This window comes from Malus domestica, chromosome 15 (assembly GCF_042453785.1).
Source record: "Malus domestica chromosome 15, GDT2T_hap1".
NCBI lineage: Eukaryota > Viridiplantae > Streptophyta > Magnoliopsida > Rosales > Rosaceae > Malus > Malus domestica.
In genome coordinates this window covers 22,997,023-23,016,414 of record NC_091675.1, presented here as the reverse complement: position 1 = coordinate 23,016,414, position 19,392 = coordinate 22,997,023, and the positions used below count along the sequence as shown (strand labels likewise).

At 38.1% G+C, this 19,392-nt stretch overlaps 4 protein-coding genes across 5 annotated transcripts; 1 reads left to right on the top strand and 3 right to left on the bottom strand.

The window, feature by feature from the left end:
• Nucleotides 1-752: 752 nt before the first annotated feature.
• LOC103401270 (calcium uniporter protein 2, mitochondrial) lies at nucleotides 753-3,514 on the bottom strand. The gene is made up of 2 exons (XM_029094351.2): nucleotides 2,718-3,514; nucleotides 753-1,474 (listed from the first exon to the last, which is right to left on the bottom strand). Exons 1-2 carry the CDS (start codon nucleotides 3,291-3,293, stop codon nucleotides 977-979), a joined length of 1,074 nt encoding a protein of 357 aa, XP_028950184.2. The 5' UTR covers nucleotides 3,294-3,514; the 3' UTR covers nucleotides 753-976.
• A 3,499-nt stretch (nucleotides 3,515-7,013) lies between these two features.
• LOC103425072 (pentatricopeptide repeat-containing protein At2g01390) lies at nucleotides 7,014-9,984 on the bottom strand. Its single transcript, XM_008363146.4, has 2 exons — nucleotides 9,112-9,984; nucleotides 7,014-8,451 (listed from the first exon to the last, which is right to left on the bottom strand). Exons 1-2 carry the CDS (start codon nucleotides 9,866-9,868, stop codon nucleotides 7,448-7,450), a joined length of 1,761 nt encoding a protein of 586 aa, XP_008361368.3. The 5' UTR covers nucleotides 9,869-9,984; the 3' UTR covers nucleotides 7,014-7,447.
• Nucleotides 9,985-11,683: 1,699 nt separating this feature from the next.
• Nucleotides 11,684-14,267, bottom strand: LOC103424748 (UPF0496 protein At4g34320-like). Of its 2 annotated transcripts, XM_008362841.4 has the most exons (3): nucleotides 14,008-14,220; nucleotides 12,504-13,868; nucleotides 11,684-12,100 (listed from the first exon to the last, which is right to left on the bottom strand). In XM_008362841.4, exon 2 carries the CDS (start codon nucleotides 13,686-13,688, stop codon nucleotides 12,516-12,518), a length of 1,173 nt encoding a protein of 390 aa, XP_008361063.3. In that variant the 5' UTR covers nucleotides 13,689-13,868; nucleotides 14,008-14,220; the 3' UTR covers nucleotides 11,684-12,100; nucleotides 12,504-12,515. The 2 variants fall into 2 exon arrangements, with proteins under 2 accessions (XP_008361063.3, XP_008361061.3); XM_008362839.4 differs by having other exon boundaries at nucleotides 12,504-14,267.
• A 2,845-nt stretch (nucleotides 14,268-17,112) lies between these two features.
• LOC103401267 (probable ADP-ribosylation factor GTPase-activating protein AGD14) lies at nucleotides 17,113-18,980 on the top strand. Its single transcript, XM_070814533.1, has 6 exons — nucleotides 17,113-17,277; nucleotides 17,694-17,753; nucleotides 17,877-17,995; nucleotides 18,230-18,291; nucleotides 18,392-18,479; nucleotides 18,557-18,980. The coding sequence occupies exons 3-6, from the start codon at nucleotides 17,897-17,899 to the stop codon at nucleotides 18,620-18,622; spliced, it is 315 nt and encodes a 104-aa protein (XP_070670634.1). The 5' UTR covers nucleotides 17,113-17,277; nucleotides 17,694-17,753; nucleotides 17,877-17,896; the 3' UTR covers nucleotides 18,623-18,980.
• Nucleotides 18,981-19,392: the final 412 nt, after the last annotated feature.

The following is a 19,392-nucleotide window of genomic DNA, read 5'->3' as shown; positions in this document are numbered from 1 at the left end:
CTTAACTATAATAGCATTTAGGCAGGCTTACGTAAGCTCACGTATAAAGTGCATTTAGTTTCCAACTTCTGAAACTTTTGCTGATTATGATAGAAATACAAACATTATCAAAAAATTTATTTTCCACTAATAGTTACTTTTATAATGAAGGTGTTTAATTTCGGTCAAATATTATCAAATCTTAATTAACTCTTATTTTTAAAATTACTTTGATTGGCTATTGTTAAAAGCAATTCAAAATCATGAGTATCTTTATTTGTAAATAAGAAGTTTTAATTTTGATTTTCGATAAAGGTTAATCTGAACGACGTTATTATTAACCCATTATGAAGCTAAATCTCTCATTTGCTGTAGTTAATATCGATTCTTCAAAATAAACATTAAAATTAGAAATTAAAACGCTTCTTTAACACATAGGCTTCTTTGGATGTACTTTTAAAATGACTGAAAGCGCTTTTAGAGAAAATGTTTTTTTGTTCCAAAAGCATTTATAGTACTTTCTGCAAGAAGCACCAGTTATGTGCTTCTTCTAGGAAGCACTTTAAATATTTTTCCAAAATTAACTTGCATTTTTAATAAGAATTGGTTCAAAAAACATTTTCATCAAAAGCACTTTCAGTAATTTTAAAAGCACATCCAAACAAGCTATTTATCTATGTGTGGAAGTGCTTTTGGTGATTAAGTTTCAAAGTTTAGATACTTTTCTTTTACTTTCCCATTTTAAATCTACCCAAGAATAAAAAAAAAGCAAATTAAATAAAAGAATTACAACTTCAATTCATAGTTGTAACTTGTAAATCATGATTTCGGGTGAACTGATCAAGAACTACAGACCTAAACACTCTCCACATCATTGTTTACATAAAGCCGGTCACTAAATTGCTAAAGTTAAATTCTGTGGGTGTTAAAACAAAATTGGGGTTTTCCAATGATTCATATTGTTATTTTCTTGTTCTGTTGCTTATGTATTTTTCATTTAACTATGTAGTGAACCAAATTGCATCCTCTTTGCCCCATCAAAAGCAGTTGACAGGGTCATTTCTGATGAAGCCGATGAGTAGGGACAACATGCTTTACGAAGCTCGTCATACCTTCCGACATCGAAGTTCTCAAGCTTCATGAGGCGCTTCTGCTTAGCCTCAAATCGAATCTGGCGAAACCCTTCGAAAGAGGGCTCTTTCCGGGTCCTGAGAAAGAAGGCGTATCCAGCTATGAAGTACATTGAAGTAACGAAGAAGCAAATGGGTTCCATGACGTCCCATGAGAGTTCCCAGAATGTGAGCCTCATGAATCCGGCTGTGGAGACAACCAAATAGCCAAGACCGCACAAAAGCTCCTTTCGAACAAGGGACTCCGCCTTTCGGTCTATCTCAAACTTGTGCCTCTCCATGTCTTCCAATTCCCTAATCCTGGGATCATTGGAGTTGGTTCTTGTTCCTGGAATAGGAATTAGTTCCTGGATTGCTTTGGCTATCTGCAGTAACCAAACAGTTTGAAACAATTGGGTAAAGCATGCTCAGCCTATTACTAACTAATCCTAAACGTCTACACGAAAAAAAATACTTTGACAAAAAACTGCTCAAAATATAATCAAAATAACACAAAAACTTCTATGTTTTATACTACTTTCTTCAAAAAAAAAAAAATAAATAAATAAATAAATCTTTTTTTCTGGTTGAAAGAAATTTTTTTAAAACAATATTTCAAAATATGTTATGTTAGAATTTTTCTCCAATACACCGGAATTAGACCTAACGGCTCTAAATGATGGAATATTGCCATACATACTCCGGTGTATTGTAGCCTGATCCATTAAGTTGAGGAGATATGCAAGCAAAAAGATAGAGAAAGATATGGGAACAAAATGGATAACCCCATACCTAGTTAGGTATGCATACCAAATACAAATCCATAAACAAAAAGCAAATCCAAGAAGTAAATCTGCAAGCTATCATTACTTCACAAAAGCACTTGTTTAAAAATCACTTTCCCTTTTCAAACATTCCAATAATACTTGTTGAGCTCAGCAGACACTTTACCACCACCCCCAGAAAAGAGGAAAAACTGTAACCCAACCCATCAAACTTTATGCCAACCAAGACACTAAACACCCAAAAAATTTCTCATTTGAGGAAACTATTTCCCCTTTTTTTTATATAATTTCCTCCTAATTTTCATGTATAACCCGACCTATAAGATACCGCAGAGTATAATAGAATTTTCGCTAATCTCCCAAAGTAATGACACCCAATGAAATTTCCTAAATTTCTAGGTCCATCAAGAACAACCCACCCAACAAAAATGTAATTTTCCTTGTTCTTTTTTTTGTTAATTTAAATTTGTTTTAATTCAGTGCAGTCTCCCGAAACAGTGTAGGTATGAAATGGGATTCTAACAGCCCCCAAAGGTGAAAAACAAAATCTGCCACGGTGAAAGACTGACACCCTTTTCACGTTTTAGGTCTCTGCCTGTTGAAGAAAACAAAATAATCATAAAAAACCATATCAGTTTTCGGCATTTCCCATATCACAGTAAAATAATTTCACTTATCGTAAATTTAATTCTACCCTCTCGGCCAACCGACCAAGACCCATCACAACAATTATCTGAAAACACCACAAAATTTTAAACATAACAACAACAATAATTCATTTCAATTCGAATAAAATCATTAACGATGTTTAATTTGGATTAATGAATTAAGATATTAATTTTACCTGTTCAGGCCTCAAGCAAACGGAATTTCCCAATACGATCACGGAACCGTTTTCGTCCAACGATTTCGCAAACCCGATACCCATATCCGGATCCGCGCAACCTTCCCGGCAGATCCCAACAAACTCCGGATACGATACCCAGCTTTTCTGGACTTCTCGAAGCTTCGATTTCACGGCTTCCAGCTGGGCCACCCTCAGCAGTTTCTTCGTTTCCTCCGTCGTCAATCCCGATTTCTCCATCGGCGAGCTCTTCCACTCGGGTTCCGGCGGGGCCAAACCGTCCAATCGGATCCGGTCCCCGCCAATGGCCACGACTTTGAGCTTCTCCATCAGGTTTGCCCCCATCGGCAAAGACCAGATCTCCTGCTTCTGGAAATTCCCCGCCGACGATCTCTTGTGGAGGAACCTCCGGAAAATGGCATTGTCTCCAGGGTCGGGGGCGATTCTGGTCTCGCGGGGCTTGGGAGCGGGTCGGGTGTGGACCGCCGACGACGAAATCCGGCAGTTTCTGAGGGTTTGGGTCGACGCCTTGGAGATGTTGAACAGGCGCTCGGCTAGGGTTTTCTTGAACGCCATTGTAATAAACTAGAGAGAGAAAATAGCGAGAATTATAGAGAGAGAACTGTTGAAGCTTTGTAATGGTTATTGAGCGCATCAACAATGGAGGCCTCTGGTTCTTTATATAGGTGTCCCAATTAACGGGACGACCACGATCTTTTGAATCCCTCACGAGTTTTTCACGAGTCACGAGATTACAAATCGGGAGAAATTCCGATTTGCACGGTCCCGATGAACTTATGCCTTACGTTCTGGGCATATTCTTTTTATGCGTACTCCCGAGTTTATCTCGCTCGTTCAAGTTTCTCGTATGCGGCGAAATGCAGCCGCATTCACGGGTGATCAGATCAGGGGTTGGTGGATCAGTCACCGTACACGTGGATGGTTCGCTTCCAGCGACGCGACCTTATCGACTGCCGACGGTCGGATTGGATGACTTTAGTTAGCTGATGGATGTTGACTGGTGTTTGTGTGGACTCGCGAGGTGGAGTGGCGTAATGAACACGTGGAAGCTAGAGAGGCGTCGTTATCTTCGGAGCCCATGGATCAATACTATGGTTGGCTGCACTGGATAATAGTTACTATTTTTTTGGGTGCCCCCAAAAGTTGGATGGCACAGCTAGGAATATAGAAACGTTCACGCAAAACGTGGCGCCACATAGGCTTACGACCGAGGTTTTGTTCATATCAAAAGGGCGCAAAAAAATAAAAATAAAAAAAAAAGGGAGAGGAGAGAGCTGGCAAAATGGTAGTTTTATGGTCGAAAATATAAGTTGGGATTTTCCTTTTGACCAAAAAGGATGGTGTAATTAGTTGTGATTAATGTGAAGTTTTTATCTTTTTCCCTGTTATTATCTACTAATCAATTTTGGTTGGTTTGTTACTTTGTTTAGTTTAAAAGTGCACAAACAATTTAGATCGTCGATGATTAGTTGAGATCGCAAGTTGAATTCATTACATATTTATGTTTTTTAGAAGAAGTAGCTATGAAATCTTAGTAACATAAACAAAGGCTTGTATATTAGTTGATAAGTCTATTTCATCCGAAATCAACTTGTGTGCAGTTTGCCATATACGTGGGGAGATTGTGATCTCAACTAATCACCGACCTCAACTTATTGGCACTTACGAGTGAGTCAATAAGTCTATTACATCGGAAGTAAACTCTAGCGTTGTTTGGATATAGTACCAAGCAGTAAAGTAGTGAGATCCAAACATGAGAAATATCCGTATGCCAATAGTTAGCTGATAAGATTATTTCATCCGAAATCGACTCTTGTGGTTCTCGGGGACATTACCAGGTAATTGTTGAATCATTCTAAAAAAAAAAATGTTTAAAGTTTGAGGTAAATTGATAGGTGCAATTGGGGGTGGACATTTTCTCCATACAAGATATGTCAAATTCTATGTTTTTACCCCTGTCCTTCGGATCATTTGTTGTAAACTAGGTTTTGGTCAATTTTTTTTATGTTTCCCACACATGTCCTAATCTCCATCGTAATTAGTTTTTCGTAAATTTATTAAGTAGTTCATGTAATAATTAATATGTGCTTATCCAAACACTTATAATACTAGAAAATCACTCGTATTGAAATACTTATAATTTATGTCAACATTGGTGAGCGATATGTCAAATTCATTACTCGAACACCTCGTTGTTTGATTATGATTATCTGAATTATACTACAAATACATGTGCCTAATACTCCATGTATTATGCAATTTTCTAGTCATTGCATTGCATATTATTAACCACGAGTTGCAAAATGGTGTTTAATTAACTCAAAACATTCATTTACGTGTGCGACCAAATAAATCGTCACGTATCAAAACCCTTTATTGTTGCTACTAAAATAATGATTAGCTTAATCAAACTACGTAATCATGTTTGTCCACAAGCCTAACAGCTGTCTAAGAGTCATGAACCACACTATTCAATTTGCTTTTTATATTTTGGAACCTTTGATTTCGACCAAATAACGTATATGAGTTCCAGAAGATACACACTCATATAAATATAGTTGTACATTTGCAGCTTTTTTTATTCAATAATTTTAGAGTATTTGATTCTCTATGGTTTAGTTTGTTATCCTTTCTCCACTTGGTACACTAGCATCCCTCATTGGCCAAATTTTTTGCCCCGTGCTAAATCTACTTGCATTTGTAGGCTTTATTAGTTCTTCCCTTGATGGAATTGGAGTCAAAATATTGGTAGCACCCAATGTTATGGTTTTGTAACAAGTTTAGTCTACGTTTGGTTGGAAAGGTTAAAAGCACTTTCTTACAATCAGAAGCTTTTTGATAATCCATTTGACATGAAATTCGAACATGAAAAATCACATGCATTATTAATAAAAATTTAGCATTTCTCTTATACAAGCATTTATAATATAATAATTTATGAGTAGAAGTACTTACTATAAAAGCAATCTCAGATGTGCCCTTACTCTTTAATCTTGTTTGGTGTCTAAGACTAAACAGAATATGACCAATTCAAAAGGATTAACTATCTTTTCCTACTAGTGATGAGTTTAACGACGGTGGAACTAGATTGATCAAATTGGACATTGTTCAACATATTGGGTACAAAGTTCCCCTCTAAAGATGAGCGAACTCAATCTCAATCTTGTTCAATCGCAACCACCAAACGAGACGTGATTAAGCTCATTTTGGTAATGCTACATGCTATCCATGTATTCGTGTCTTCAACTCCGAAGGGCAATAACGAAACTTCCATAATACCAAAAACTCAATTGTTACAACAAAATCTAATTCCTTGTCAAATCCAAATCTCATTGAATATGCTTTGATCTGATAGCAAAATCAAGTATTAACTCACCAAAAATAATGAAATAAATCATGGGAATATATAGACCGGTATGGTTGACATTATTGCTTAATGAACATGAGAGGCAAGAAAAAATATAACCCCATTATTTGTATAGAATAATATCCAAATTTTGATTGAGTACATGATGCTTTATTCCTTCTCTTATTTGCACTTAAACCATGTAACTTGTACATAAAATAAAAGTGACAGGAACAATACCATATGGAAGGAACCTCAGCCTCCTAACAATATTAGTACAAATAATTGTGTCTTATTGATTGAGAAACCAATTGGATTTTCTTATATCGGACAACATATATTCCTGGAAATCTACATTTAGGAGAAGATGAGAGGGTTTAAATTTGGAACACACATAGTTGTCTTATTCACCATGGCAATCATCCGCTTTTCCGAATAAAAATATGTTTATTCTCACAGTTTTATTCCCGAAGTTTAAGCAATGTCGGCAAAACCAATGTTGCTGCAATATTGGTTGGATGCACCACCGATGATGTTCGGTACACGAAGAGGAGAGGAGAGGAGTGAATGACAATAATGACCTTTGAAACATGACATTTTACAAAATGAATATGTTAAAGTTGAACGTATTGAATTGTCTAATTTTCTTTTTCCCCAAGTATTGAATTGTCTAATCATTTTTGTTTTTTTGTTTTTGTTTTTGTTTTGTTTTGTTTTGTTTTGTTTTTTTTAAACAAACAATATTACATACCTAATTTTTTATATTTAGTTCTATAAATTTCTTAATGATGGTACTCAAACGTTATTGAACTTTGCCCTGCACATTTTTTTTTATTAAAAGTGAACGGTTGAGATTTAGTTATTTTTCTATTAGTACGGTTGAGATTTAACTAATCTCACTTGCAAAACAAAAATATGTGTGAGAGAAATAAGAAAATACACGAAATCCAAATAATCCCTCTCGTTAATGTACATGGATAAAGCAAAATAACAGATAAAAGTATGTTTACAAGGCCTTAAACCTTAACCTACATACAAGTCTAAGTGCCCATCAAGACAACTCAAAAGTGCGTGAACTACATCACGTCCAAAAGACGATAAACCCCTGTTGCTTGACAATCTGAGCTAACCAGCAGAACTTCTGCCTCGATGTAGCAACTGAACACCGAGTCTTGCCCTCGAAAAAATTTGATTGGTTCGATCGTATAGCTTTCTTTCCATTGACCACTCTTGTCGCTATCATATACACAACCATCATGTTTACAGGAGAACTGCTTCCTTATCTACGACATATTCTCTTAAGCAGCAAGGCAATTTTTTGCATCGCTTGATCGGTATGGGAGTCCCAGCGTGCCAAATAGGATCAAGAGACAACATCCCCAGCAAACAGAAAGTCACAAATCTTTTGCTCAACGGGGACAGCATCCTGAAACTCGCCATCAGCCTGCAGACTCTTCTTTTCCTTCCTATACATTTCAGCTTCACGAACTCTACCACATTTTTGGAGACCTGCTAACAACACATTGTATGTGCCCAAGAAAGGACGGAATCCCTCTCCTTGCATTGCTTCAAAAATTTGAAGTCCTTTATCAGCACTCCCAGCAGAGAAGTAAGCCCCAATCAAGGCAGTGTAAGTTGCAGTGCACCTGTGATCATCAGGTAGTAAATTAAAGATTTTTGCAGCACAAGGTGTCCTTCTAGCACGCCCGAGCCTATGTATCAGAAGTGCACTAAAGTATATTCCGAGAGAATATCCAGCCCTAATCATCTCCACAACAATCTCCACGACTTTTGGAAATGACTTTGATCTGATCAAAGCTCCTACCAAAGCAAGATATGCATTCCTCTCAAGGATTATACCCATTTTCACACTATATTCGAAAGCCAATAAAGCACCATCAAGTCTGCAATGTCCACAATTTACCTCAATGATGGTTGAGGTGATAGCAGAATCCAATCGTATTTTCTTTTCTCCATTTCCAGCAAGTAAGCGGTCTATGGCAACAAGATTTTCCTTTTTCAAAAGAATCAGTACAAGCCCTTCATCAATTGTCACAAGAGCATCAGCAGCAGGTGTTCTAAACTCACTTGCCTCCTGATTGCCAGAGTCAACGAAAAAGTAAGGATGAACTTGCCTGAGGAGGGAATCACTCTCGCCAACAATTTTGAAAGTTCCAACTGCCTCTAGAAATACAGGGTAACGAAGGGCAAGGCGATTCTCTTTCATAAACAAAAGGATATGGTTCAGTGTCCATGTGTCTCCCGCTTTGCACAATTTCTGAACTAAAATATTGCAAGCCGCTTTATCAGGTTGTATTCCAGCGTCTTGCATTTTGCCGAAAATGTCAAGTGCCTCTTTGCATTTGCCTGAAACCCATCACAGATTCAGTACTTTATCTCTATTTTGGGAGGCGGGAGAGGAACATCACAAAGATGAGTCCACATGCATCCCACCAAAAGTGCATATAAGCATTGAAATCATAGCATGATGAGTCCATTTCTGAAACTGTTAATATGAAAGTCACATAAACATAATATTTTTTCTTAGGGTAATGCTAAGGAGACTAAATTTAGTAAACTAAATGACATGAAAGTTGATGATTGAATTATTACTTAAGTGTTGATTAGCGTACTTATTTCTTCTTGGTGACACATCATTTAGTCTACAATTTTAGTCTACTTAGCAGTACCCTTATTCCTAATACACCTAAGCAAAGAAATGTATTTACACATCATCTTTAAGAGGGGGAATGGCAAGCAATCACAGGGTAGCAGCAACTTCATATCATAGCATAAATTATCGAAGAACAAAACCAATAACGGAAAATCTCATCTTCCTTTAGCAAACAACACACCGTGCGTAAACAAATAGAATAACCATATACACAAAATGGTAACTTTCAGTGTACATCCGCCTTTCCTAGCAAATAAAACATGCCCGACAGCAAAACGTCGAACAATCACCCATTCAGACGTTATAACAAACACATAGAGCGCACTACCTGTGCGACAGAAAAAGCTACTCACCAGACCCAATCAGGTAGTCCATCAAAACAGTGTAGGTATGACAAGTTGGAGAACATCCACACTGAATCATTTCCCTGTATACGTCAGTAGCCTCCTTCACTCTGTTATCACCAAACAAAATCTTCATATAAGCAGTGTAAGAAACAACAGTGGGAGCACATCCCTGAGCTCTCATCTCCTCCCAAGTCTGCACAGCCCCATCGACATCTCCGGCATTCGAGAGCCAATGCATCAGAGAAGTGTAAGTAACGGCATCAATCTTGATTCCCTTTTCCTGCATTTGCTTGAAAACATGGGTCATTGACGAAACCCTCCTGGCTTCTCCGAAAATGTCCAGCATTGTCGTGTAGGTGAACTGGTCGTGCTTAAACCCTTTAAACCCAGCAACCCAGTTGAAAAAAAGCCACGATTTTTCCATCGGAGGGTGGGTTTTGAGCACCTGGCTCACAGTGTAAGAGTCCCATCTTATGGAAAGGTTCTGCAGTTGTTCTTTAGCGGAATCCCATGTCGAATATTTGAGGATTTTGTATATGTTTGTGATTGTTTCTCGCATGTAAGTCTTCGGGTCCAAAAGTTGTTGCTTTGAAGTGGATTTGGGATGGTTTTTTGTGTTCTTTCTGGGAATTCGATTGTTGGGTTTGTGGGGTTTGAGGAAATGGATGGATTTGGTGGAAAATTTTGGACATTGGTGATCGTGGACGGCGGTGCAAGCTGCAAGGCGCTTGAGAAATCCATGGAGGTTGTAGAAACTGCGCATGGGAGGAGCGATTCATTAACTATCACTGCGTTCAGTCTTCGCGCTTTTTTGTGTCGCTGGTAGCAGAAGAGATAGTACCGTTTTGACACTGATTTTATATTTGGGCCCAATTTGAATTCCGGTGTTTTTTCCATTTCCTTTTATCTAGGATTTTCTTTTATCTACTTGAAGAGTTGGAAGTCAGACGAAGAAAAAGTGCACTGCTCTAACCCTCTAACCAACTTAGACGAAACTCAATTTTGTCAGTTTGATTTAGGATTTAAACTTGTTTGATTAACGTATAATATTGCAAATGTGAGTTATGCCATGGCAAATTGCGCCCATTCTTTGGGCTCGAGTTCAAATCCTTATTCTATTAGAGCAGCCAGCTTAGAATAATACAATCGTCAACAAACAAATAGAAGTTTAATTTCACGTATTGCAAATGGTTTCCTTGTACATCTTTTTCCCTTCTGCACACCGTTGTTTGTTCATACATCAACATAGAAAACGATCATGGTTATCAATAAATTTTTGAGTTTCAAGTTGCCTCTATATTCATAACGTGTTAACAATACCAGTACCATTCTACCACTATTGATCTAATCAGAATATCATACAAACTAAAAGTATTGTTTTCACGATTAACATATTCATCAAACTATATAGACCATCCATACGATGCTAACTACAATTTTTAAGTAACTAGTTATATCTCATGACCCACTCCATTGAGAGCAAAGCCTTCGAAGAAACTTCGAATACCTGCAATCATCTACACACACTTTGATGAATCAAGTAGACTAAGACCTGGTTTGGGAGTGAGGTGCTTAAAAAAAAAGCACCCATGAAAAAAAGCTGTAAGGGTTTTAGGTGTTTGGTAAACTGAAAAAAAAGGGCTTATTTTGGAAGCTGCTGTAAGAATAAGCTGAAATCAAAGGAAAAAGCTGAAGCTGCTATTTGCAGCTTTGGAAAACTGGTTTTTTTTCAAAGCACACAGAGCTACAGTGCTCCTTTAATGAAAAGACCCACTATCAGACTGCTTTTTTTCCAAAAGCACTTTTACAAAAAAGTTTACCAAACACTCTGCTGCTTTATTTCACAGCCGCTTATTCTTACAGCACAGCCGCTTATTCTCACAGCAGCTTTTTTTCAAAGCACAGCAATACCAAACCAGCCCTAAGACCTAGTTTGGGAGTGAGATGCTTAAAAAAAAAGCACCCATGAAAAAAAGCTGTGAGGATTTTAGGTGTTTGGTAAGCTGAAAAAAATGGCTTATTTTGGAAGCTGCTGTGAGAATAAGCTGAAATCAAAGGAAAAAGCTGAAGCTGCTATTTGCAGCTTTGGAAAACTAGCTTTTTTTCAAAGCACACAGAGCTACAGTTCTTCTTTAATGAAAAGATCTACTATTAGACTGCTTTTTTTTTTTCCATAAGCACTTTTACAAAAAAGTTTATCAAACACTCTGCTGATTTATTTCACAGCCGCTTATTCTCACAGCACAGCCGCTTATTCTCACAGCAGCTTTTTTTTCAAAGTACAGCAATACCAAACCAGCCCTAAGACATCCAACGTTCTGACTCGTCCGATGCTCATCTTTTACCTTCGGCTGGTTAACTCGAATCTTGATCACAGTATCACTAACTATTTCAAAGAGAATCTAGTGCAATGAACAGAAATGTCGAAGGCGGTTGGTGTAATAAGGATTGGTCCTCACAAACACATATCATCTCAACACGTTTCAAAGATGGCAACCGAAGAAATCCGTTCACTTATAAGTTCTTAAATCCAGTAACCATGTAACTGTTGAGAACCATAAAATAATCTGTCCCCAAATTTTCACAGATGAACTGATGTAATCAAATAAAGCAAAATCATGAAACAATTATCTTCGTTTCAACAGTGCACGATTTCTCAGCTTATTGACTAATAAAATCAAGTGCAACATCAACCTCTTCATTATGCATCTACTATTCGGCCGTTGGACCCATTAGGCCGTCCAATATATATCAGACTGAAGATGGACGATCTTTATCTCTACCCATGTGATAGAGAATCAAGAAAAATATCTATTCTTAAGCTCATCTCATTTTGAGTATCAAATTAAGCAGGTACTGATTTGAATATGGATAGAGTGACGAAAGAGAGCTCCAAATTCCAGATAGTTATAATGCTTGCAGAGATTCCAGCCATGAAAGAATTTCTTTCATGTGCAAGGCACATGGCATCTTCCTTTCACTGTGGTGGGATCAACTGCACAACAGCGAAGAAAACCACTCTTGTGAGAGGGTGGCGCAGTGTTTGCATGCACAAACTATATGAACGTCTTAAAAGTGATCCCCTAGTAACCATCACATCCAAGTGTTCAGCTTTTAGCAGCTACGTAAAGTCTATCAAGTTCTAGTGCATATTGCAATAACAAAACAGATGAGGTAGTAAGTAATCCTTTTGATTTGAGCTTTCTTTGAAATTTTAAACATAAAGTATAACCCTGCTTAACAATGTGACTCCTTCTATCCAAAAGATACAAGCAAAAATAAAACTGTGAACTCTACCTTTTGCCTTTAAGAAATGCTATATAGAATTCATTTGACCCAAGGTGCATCTGTTTCACTAATAGACCACCAGGAAGAAAACAGTGATCAGAAACACATACCGAAAGGGAACTTCATTGGTTGGGATGCCTAATTATTCTCTGTAAAATCACTGTCCTTGCCTTCCTTATATTCCGGCTACACTTATCAGCATGTTGGCTTAGATTATCAATGGTTTCCACGAACACATCAAGTTTTTTCTTGATCTCATCTATCACTAGCTTCACAGCTACGCCCTCTTCTCTAATAGCAAAATCAGCATTTTGCAGCAGCGATTCAATCCCAATTTCAAATTTGTCAACAAGCACTCGGATGCTGTCCAGGTCCTTCAATGTAACGAACGTTCCAATCTGCATTGAGCTGATTATCTCCCTCTGCCCTTTCAGTCCCCTCTCGTAGTTATTCCAAAGCATATTACACCATTTTCCAACTGAACCTATTGGAACAGCCAACGCTCCTGCCAAGGCTGTTACAAGTGGTGGTGCAGCAATGGCAGCTGCCACTACAGAGAAAACCAATACAGAGACGAATGTGGCAACAAAAATAACATTTGACACCCTCCTCCAAGCTTTCACTGATTTCAACTTCTTATCAAGTTTTCTCTTACGAAGTTGCAGTTTCTCAAACATTGATGCCTGATTCTTATAAACTGTCTGAAACAGTCTAAAGAACTCATCCGTGAAAGGATCCCCAGCCGCCTTAAATGCCCTCAATTCTTTTAAGGTTCTCGCACACCCATTCCCATCTGCCCCAGCCCCTACTTCTTCCTCAAACTGCCTAACTGCAGCTTGAATTATCAGCTGGTTATTGAGCGCACGCTTAAGACACTGCTCGAGGGAAGTACAAAAGTCCAATGTTTGAAGACTGTTCTCAAAGTATTCCTCTACAAGAGAGAACATTTCTTTACTCTTCCATATATCCTTCTTGCATTCTAGAATCAACTTGACCACTTCCTGGTTCATGTCGAGCAAACAATCCGTAACCTCCTTGAGCGAGTCAAGGGATAGGGACCGAACTTCCAGCCCATCTGAAAATGAGTGAATGACACGGCTTGTCCGCTGCTGGAGATTGACATCAAACGATTGCAAGGCTGGATCGAGCTTACAGGCTGCCTCGTAGGAGCTCAAATCGGCAGTGTCCTGGGAATTGGTATTGCTTTCAAGGGTTTCATGTGGTTGTGGGGGTGGTGGTGAGGGTGTTCCTGAGGCATCAACACCCTTGTTTTTACTGAATTTTCCTCCCATCATATGGGTGAAATTCCCAAAACCTAACTATGTTTGACTAGTAAAAAAGGTGATTAATTTTCCTCTTAACTCAAAGATCTAAAATCTAGCAAACGCTTTGAAAATGCAGCAAACCAAGTGCTCTCCAAGCTAACAAAGTGCTCTAAAATGGAATCGAATCCAATCGATGCGTAGGTTGAAGAACTGCAAAATTGACTCAAAAATTTGAGCTTTGGCTAGTTACTAAGCAACCCCAGAGCTAAAATTTCCACTTGGTAAAGTAAATGTAAAAACCCAGATGAAATTTCTGAACAAAGTATGAAACTTGATGGATTTTGCTTACCAGAAAATCAGCTTAAAACGCAAAGAAAAATAGGAACTTGTCAGATTTGATCTCTCACTTCAATCCTCCACACCCTCCAGAAAGTTGAAGATTTCCAAAACCCAAGCAAAATCCAACAGAAGGAGCCAAGCCACAGATAGAGGCTTTGCAAACCCCACAAGTCAATGGTGCAGAATAATGCAGGAGAAGTAGATGAAATGGGAAAAGGAAAGTGAGATGAAATTGGGAAAGTGGCTTCGTCATTCACGAAGGAGTGACATAATTTTTTTTTTTTTTTTTGGGTAAACGACATATTACTAATTTTAACTAGGATTTAAATGCTGAATGAGGTGACGGAGAACCGATAAAAAGTTTAATTTGACTGAGACTCTTTACTCTCTTTTTAATGTGTGAATTATGTTTTTGTTTTGTACACTAAAAATAGACAAAAGAACATTATTATTTGATGTCTATCAACCAAGTCGCTCTCCCTCACATGTGGTCACATATGATGCAATGGTATTTAGCCTTTGGTTGAAACTTGAAACATTTGAGGTGGTCAAATTACCTGCTAACATTCTAATAACGCCATTTCACATAACAACCACTTTCTTTCCAATCTGAGTTTAATTCATCGACTCCATTCCTAACGATGCAAAAAGAATTTTTGTGGAACGAATTTCCTACCATAACATTTTTTTTAATTTATGTACAATATTTTGAATCACAAGCTACTATAATGGTGAACTTATTTTATGTATGTACCTACCATATGAAAATTTTGGATGTAAATAAAGAAAGTCTTTGGTGCAAACGGGACGGTAAGGACCAAGACACAAAATGTAGGATCGAAAGGAGGGTGCGTGAAGTCGTAATGCAAATGGAGGAGTTTGGGTGCGCAAGGCCAACCAACTGACATGTTTCTTAATTTGGCGTCGAGACTAAAGTTGGATTTAAGATTATATGAACAAAACCAACGTCATGTTATTTCTGTCATCACGATTTTGAAGTGGTTTTTGAATAATTTTTAGAAAATTCATCTCGTGTCAAGAAACGTAAGAAACTCTTAACATTAACAAAGTCAGCATCATTAACATTACCTGTGAATTGATTCCTTTAGAATTAGTTCCAAATTCGAATGGTTTTGCTGAACATGATTTCAAATAAATTGGAAACATTTTGGAACGGTTGTGTGTATTAATGAGCAGTTGTGACTAAAAATGTATTTATACATCACCCATCCAAGCCGAGAAAAAATGGATAATCGTAGCTTACTATCAGTTGTCCCCTTTTATGGAAAAAAAAATAGTAATCATCCAATGGGAGGTTGCAATTAAATTATTAACTGGTGGTCGAACCCTTGTCAGCCCTTCTCCATCCAGAAACTCTCGTCTGCAAATCACCCTAGTCGTCGGCCCCTTGCCATGGTGGTAGCCCATCCCTATCTCCTCCGCCTAGCTTCCCTTTCCATCCTTTCTTCCCTTAGTTTTTCCTTCTCCTCCCTTCTGTTCCACCGCCCTTTTCTTTCTCTTTGCGTTTCTTCACATTTTTCCTTCCCCCATCCACGTTTTTTTTTCCTTTTCTTCAACCATGTGGGCACTGCTCTTTCTTCCTTCCCTTAACATTTTGTGCACTGCTTTTGGGCCACCATCCCAGATCCGTTTTGTGCCCTTATCAATGCTTTCTCTTTGATTTAGGTCCGATTCGGGGTTTGTGTTGGTTTGGCATTGTGGTTTCCAGATCTGGACACTCTGGTGTCTCTTCATCTGTTGTGGGACTTGTTGATGGTGCTGGTCTTATTGGTGCTTGTCATTGCAGGTTGCCTTGTCTCCAAATCATCCTACCTCTTCATCGAAATATGTCGGCTTGTGGTTCCCTTCTTGGATTTTTTTTTCTTTTTTGTTTAGTTTCAAATTAGTTTAGTTAACTCAAGTTCATGACCACAGGGTACTTGGCAATCATTCCTGACGACCATCCCATCTTATTCACTAAAAAATCCATCGTTTGCATTAGCTTCTGCCCCGACATAATTATACAAGTTGGGCACCGCTTAAAAGCAGAGAGAACATCGTCCTCAGACCAACCCCATTTCTTATAAGCTTCGCGACTTCTATTCCACACCAACTTATTGTTACCACACAATGTATCTAGTGCATTTGCGAAGGTTGTATTTTCCACATTGCCTCCCTACTGTTTGTTAATGGAATTCCTATTGACAAAAAAAATCCTAAAAAACCCAAATTCGCAATGATCCAGCGGCAAAGTAGCCATTGCAGAAAAGCGCTGGATCTTCCTCCTTTACCATCGCCTACTCCCCCAACAAAATCACAACCCAGAGACAAGGAAGAACACGTCAAAAGTACATTTTTACCCAACATTTAACGGACAACGAACTGAAAAATCACTTGTGGACTAAATTTGTTAACGGACTACACCACGAGGGTTTAAATCCTATTTTTTTTACCACGAGGGCTATCTTCCGATAACCTTATCACCACGAGGACCATTTATTCGATTAGGCCTTTATTGAAATACAATGTGAATTTGGTGGATTTATAAAGAATGTAATGACTTACAAAAGTATAAACATTTTGGAATGGAAATTATCAAAAATAAACAACAGAAAACGTTAAGTCATCCAATATAAAGACAACTTTTTTCTATATTGTATGTATGTTGTAGTATTGGACAACTTAATGTTTGCTACTCATATAACTGATTGGTTATAAAACCTCTAAACGACTGCCACATGTGCGAAAACTTCACACCAAACAATGATCTGGAGGTGAATTTGCTCAAGCAAGACAACAATAATAAAACCTCTAAACGATTGCCACATGTGCGAAAACTTCACACGCCACCATACAAAACTATCACATAATGATTAGGGGTGGGCACTTGGAACCGAAAACCGAAACCGAAACACGAATCGAATCAAACCGCACCAAACGGTTTGGTTTTGCGGTTTTGAAACGGTTTCGGTTTCAAAACCGAACCGCGGCACACAAAACGGTTTGGTTTCGGTTTTGGGTTTTCAAAACCGCACCGAAATCGAAACCGAAACCGAAACCGCACTTTTTTTTTTTATTTAGTTCATTCAACTAGGTTATACTTATACATTTGGTTTTGCGGTTCTGGCCCCTGGGTTTGCACCGAGTGGGTTTGCACTTTCAGTGACTGCTTCTGCGCCGCCTCCTTGCATCTCCGCATCTGCCTTTGCGACCTGGTCACCTGACTGCCTGCTTGCATCTGCTTCTGCCTGCCTGCCTGCGACACTGGTTATATAATCAGGTTGGTTTTGATTTTCTCCTCTTATTTTCCGTTTAGTTGGTCAGAAAATTTAGGAAAAGAAAGGAAAATTTCTGCATTTTTTCGTCAATTTATCGGATTTTGATAACAGTCGGAATGAAAAACTGATTTTTCATTTGTTTGGTTGCTGAGAAATGTAGGAGAAGTAGAGGAGGGTAATTGCTGTTCGTGTTATAACATTTGCATTTGTTTTTACTCTTCTACTTCAGTTTATCAGATTTTGATAATAATTGGAGGCAAAACCTGCTTTTCCATCTGTTTGGTAGCTGAGAAAATGTAGGAGAAGTAAAGGAGGGTAATTGATGTTCATGCAATAACATTTGCATCTGTTTAAATTATTTTTTATGGATGATATTCGAATTATTTTTGGAAGATGACGCTGTATTTTCTGGATGAAGGGAGGAGCCATATTTTCTTCAAGCGGAAATCAATTTAATCTACACTGGTTATATAATCAGGTTGTTTTTTCTCCTTGTGGGTTTCTATCGGTTTGGTGAGAAAATTGAGGAAGAGAAAGTTAAGCTCAGTGGCTGTGTTGGTTGTTGTAATAATTATTTCTCCATTCTCTTTTTTCTGTTCAGGTTTCATAATTTTCTGAGAAATGGGAAAAGGGTCGAAGGAAGATGAGAAAATCGAAAGAACAATTCGCAGTATTTTGAAAATTCCCGAGAATAAAAGATGCATCAACTGCAATAGCTTGGTATGGCGTCTTCTTGTTATATTGTTCCCAAATAAGTGAAAATCAGGCATCATTGATGGTTCTTCATCTGCAGCATTGTACTAGTGGAAGCAGCAAAACACTGTAATTATTAATATCTGCCAATTAATATTCGAAATCCGTAAATGCACGCTCATGTGCTTAGAAAGATATATAAGAAGATCCTTGTGGAGTGAATATATGAAGTTTTCCTTTAAACATGTATTCTTTGTGCAGGGACCACAATATGTTTGCACGACCTTCATGACATTCGTCTGTACAAATTGTAGTGGAGTACAGTAAGTAGTCATGTCTGGTTTTGATCATAAGTTCTGCGTGGGATGGTTTTGATTTTGCATCTTCTCAGTGCTGACCAATTAAGATTTTCAAATTGTCCAGTCGGGAGTTCACTCACCGAGTAAAATCAGTGTCAATGGCCAAATTTAATGCAGAAGAAGTTAGTGCACTTCAAGCAGGGGGAAACGAGGTGAGCACGTACATTCATTCGTCTCACTATCATTCTTTCTCACCCATTAACATTCTTACTAAAACGTTCATTTACAGAGAGTTGGACAAATTTATTTTAAAGATTGGGATCCTCAGTACCATTCTTACCCTGATGCCAGGTGATTAAGCATGTATCTCTTTAGTAGATGTGAATTATGTAATGCGTTTTTGTGCAGTTTTGTGCAGTTTTTTGGTGCAGTTTTGGTGTAATTTTTTCTGCAGTTTAGCTGCTGTTTTTTGTGCAGTTTTGGTGCTGTTTAGCTGCTGTTTTTTGTGCAGTTTTGTGCAGTTTCTTGCTACAGTTTCAGTGCAGTTTTTTGCTGCAGGTTTGGTACAGTTCTTGGTGTTGTTTTGCTGCAGGTTTGGTGCAGTTTTTGGTGTTGTTGCTGTTTTTGGTGCAATTTTGGTGCATATTCATTAATTAATATACAAGGAAAATAAGACCATCTTATGCATAAATATGTGTATATTTTAAATTGTACATTTTTTTCTCAAAAACCAAACCGAAACCGTTTGAAACCGCACTGAACCGAACCAAACGGTTTGGTTTCATTTTGGTTTTGGCTTCAAAACCGCACCGCACCGCACCGCAAAAAGTTTCGATTTCGGTTGTGGTTTCACTCGAAACCGCACCAAACCGCACCGCGCCCACCCCTAATAATGATAGATATAATAGATTTGTATCAGCAACTGCAAAAGATCATCACCGAAGAGCAAGGCCACATAAAGTCATTGCGGGAGCGAGACCACATAAAGTCATCGTAGGTAAATGAGACCACATACACATGGCTCAATGTGAAAACTATATCTAGCCAACGTTGTTCACCAGAAGAGCGAGGTGTTCGGTTGTTAAAGTTTTGTTGTTGAAAGGTTTGATAAATGAGAACTTCAAT

Coding starts and splice junctions, on each gene's coding strand:
- LOC103401270 (XM_029094351.2), bottom strand. CDS start 3,293: ATGGCGTTCAAGAAAACCCTAGCCGAGCGCCTGTTCAACATCTCCAAG. Junction 1,475..2,717: donor TTTGCTTGAGGCCTGAACAG/GTAAAATTAATA, acceptor TGGTTACTGCAG/ATAGCCAAAGCAATCCAGGA.
- LOC103425072 (XM_008363146.4), bottom strand. CDS start 9,868: ATGCGCAGTTTCTACAACCTCCATGGATTTCTCAAGCGCCTTGCAGCT. Junction 8,452..9,111: donor GGACTACCTGATTGGGTCTG/GTGAGTAGCTTT, acceptor GATGGGTTTCAG/GCAAATGCAAAGAGGCACTT.
- LOC103424748 (XM_008362839.4), bottom strand. CDS start 13,688: ATGATGGGAGGAAAATTCAGTAAAAACAAGGGTGTTGATGCCTCAGGA.
- LOC103401267 (XM_070814533.1), top strand. CDS start 17,897: ATGGGAAAAGGGTCGAAGGAAGATGAGAAAATCGAAAGAACAATTCGC. Junction 18,292..18,391: donor ACAAATTGTAGTGGAGTACA/GTAAGTAGTCAT, acceptor CAAATTGTCCAG/TCGGGAGTTCACTCACCGAG. Junction 18,480..18,556: donor TTCAAGCAGGGGGAAACGAG/GTGAGCACGTAC, acceptor GTTCATTTACAG/AGAGTTGGACAAATTTATTT.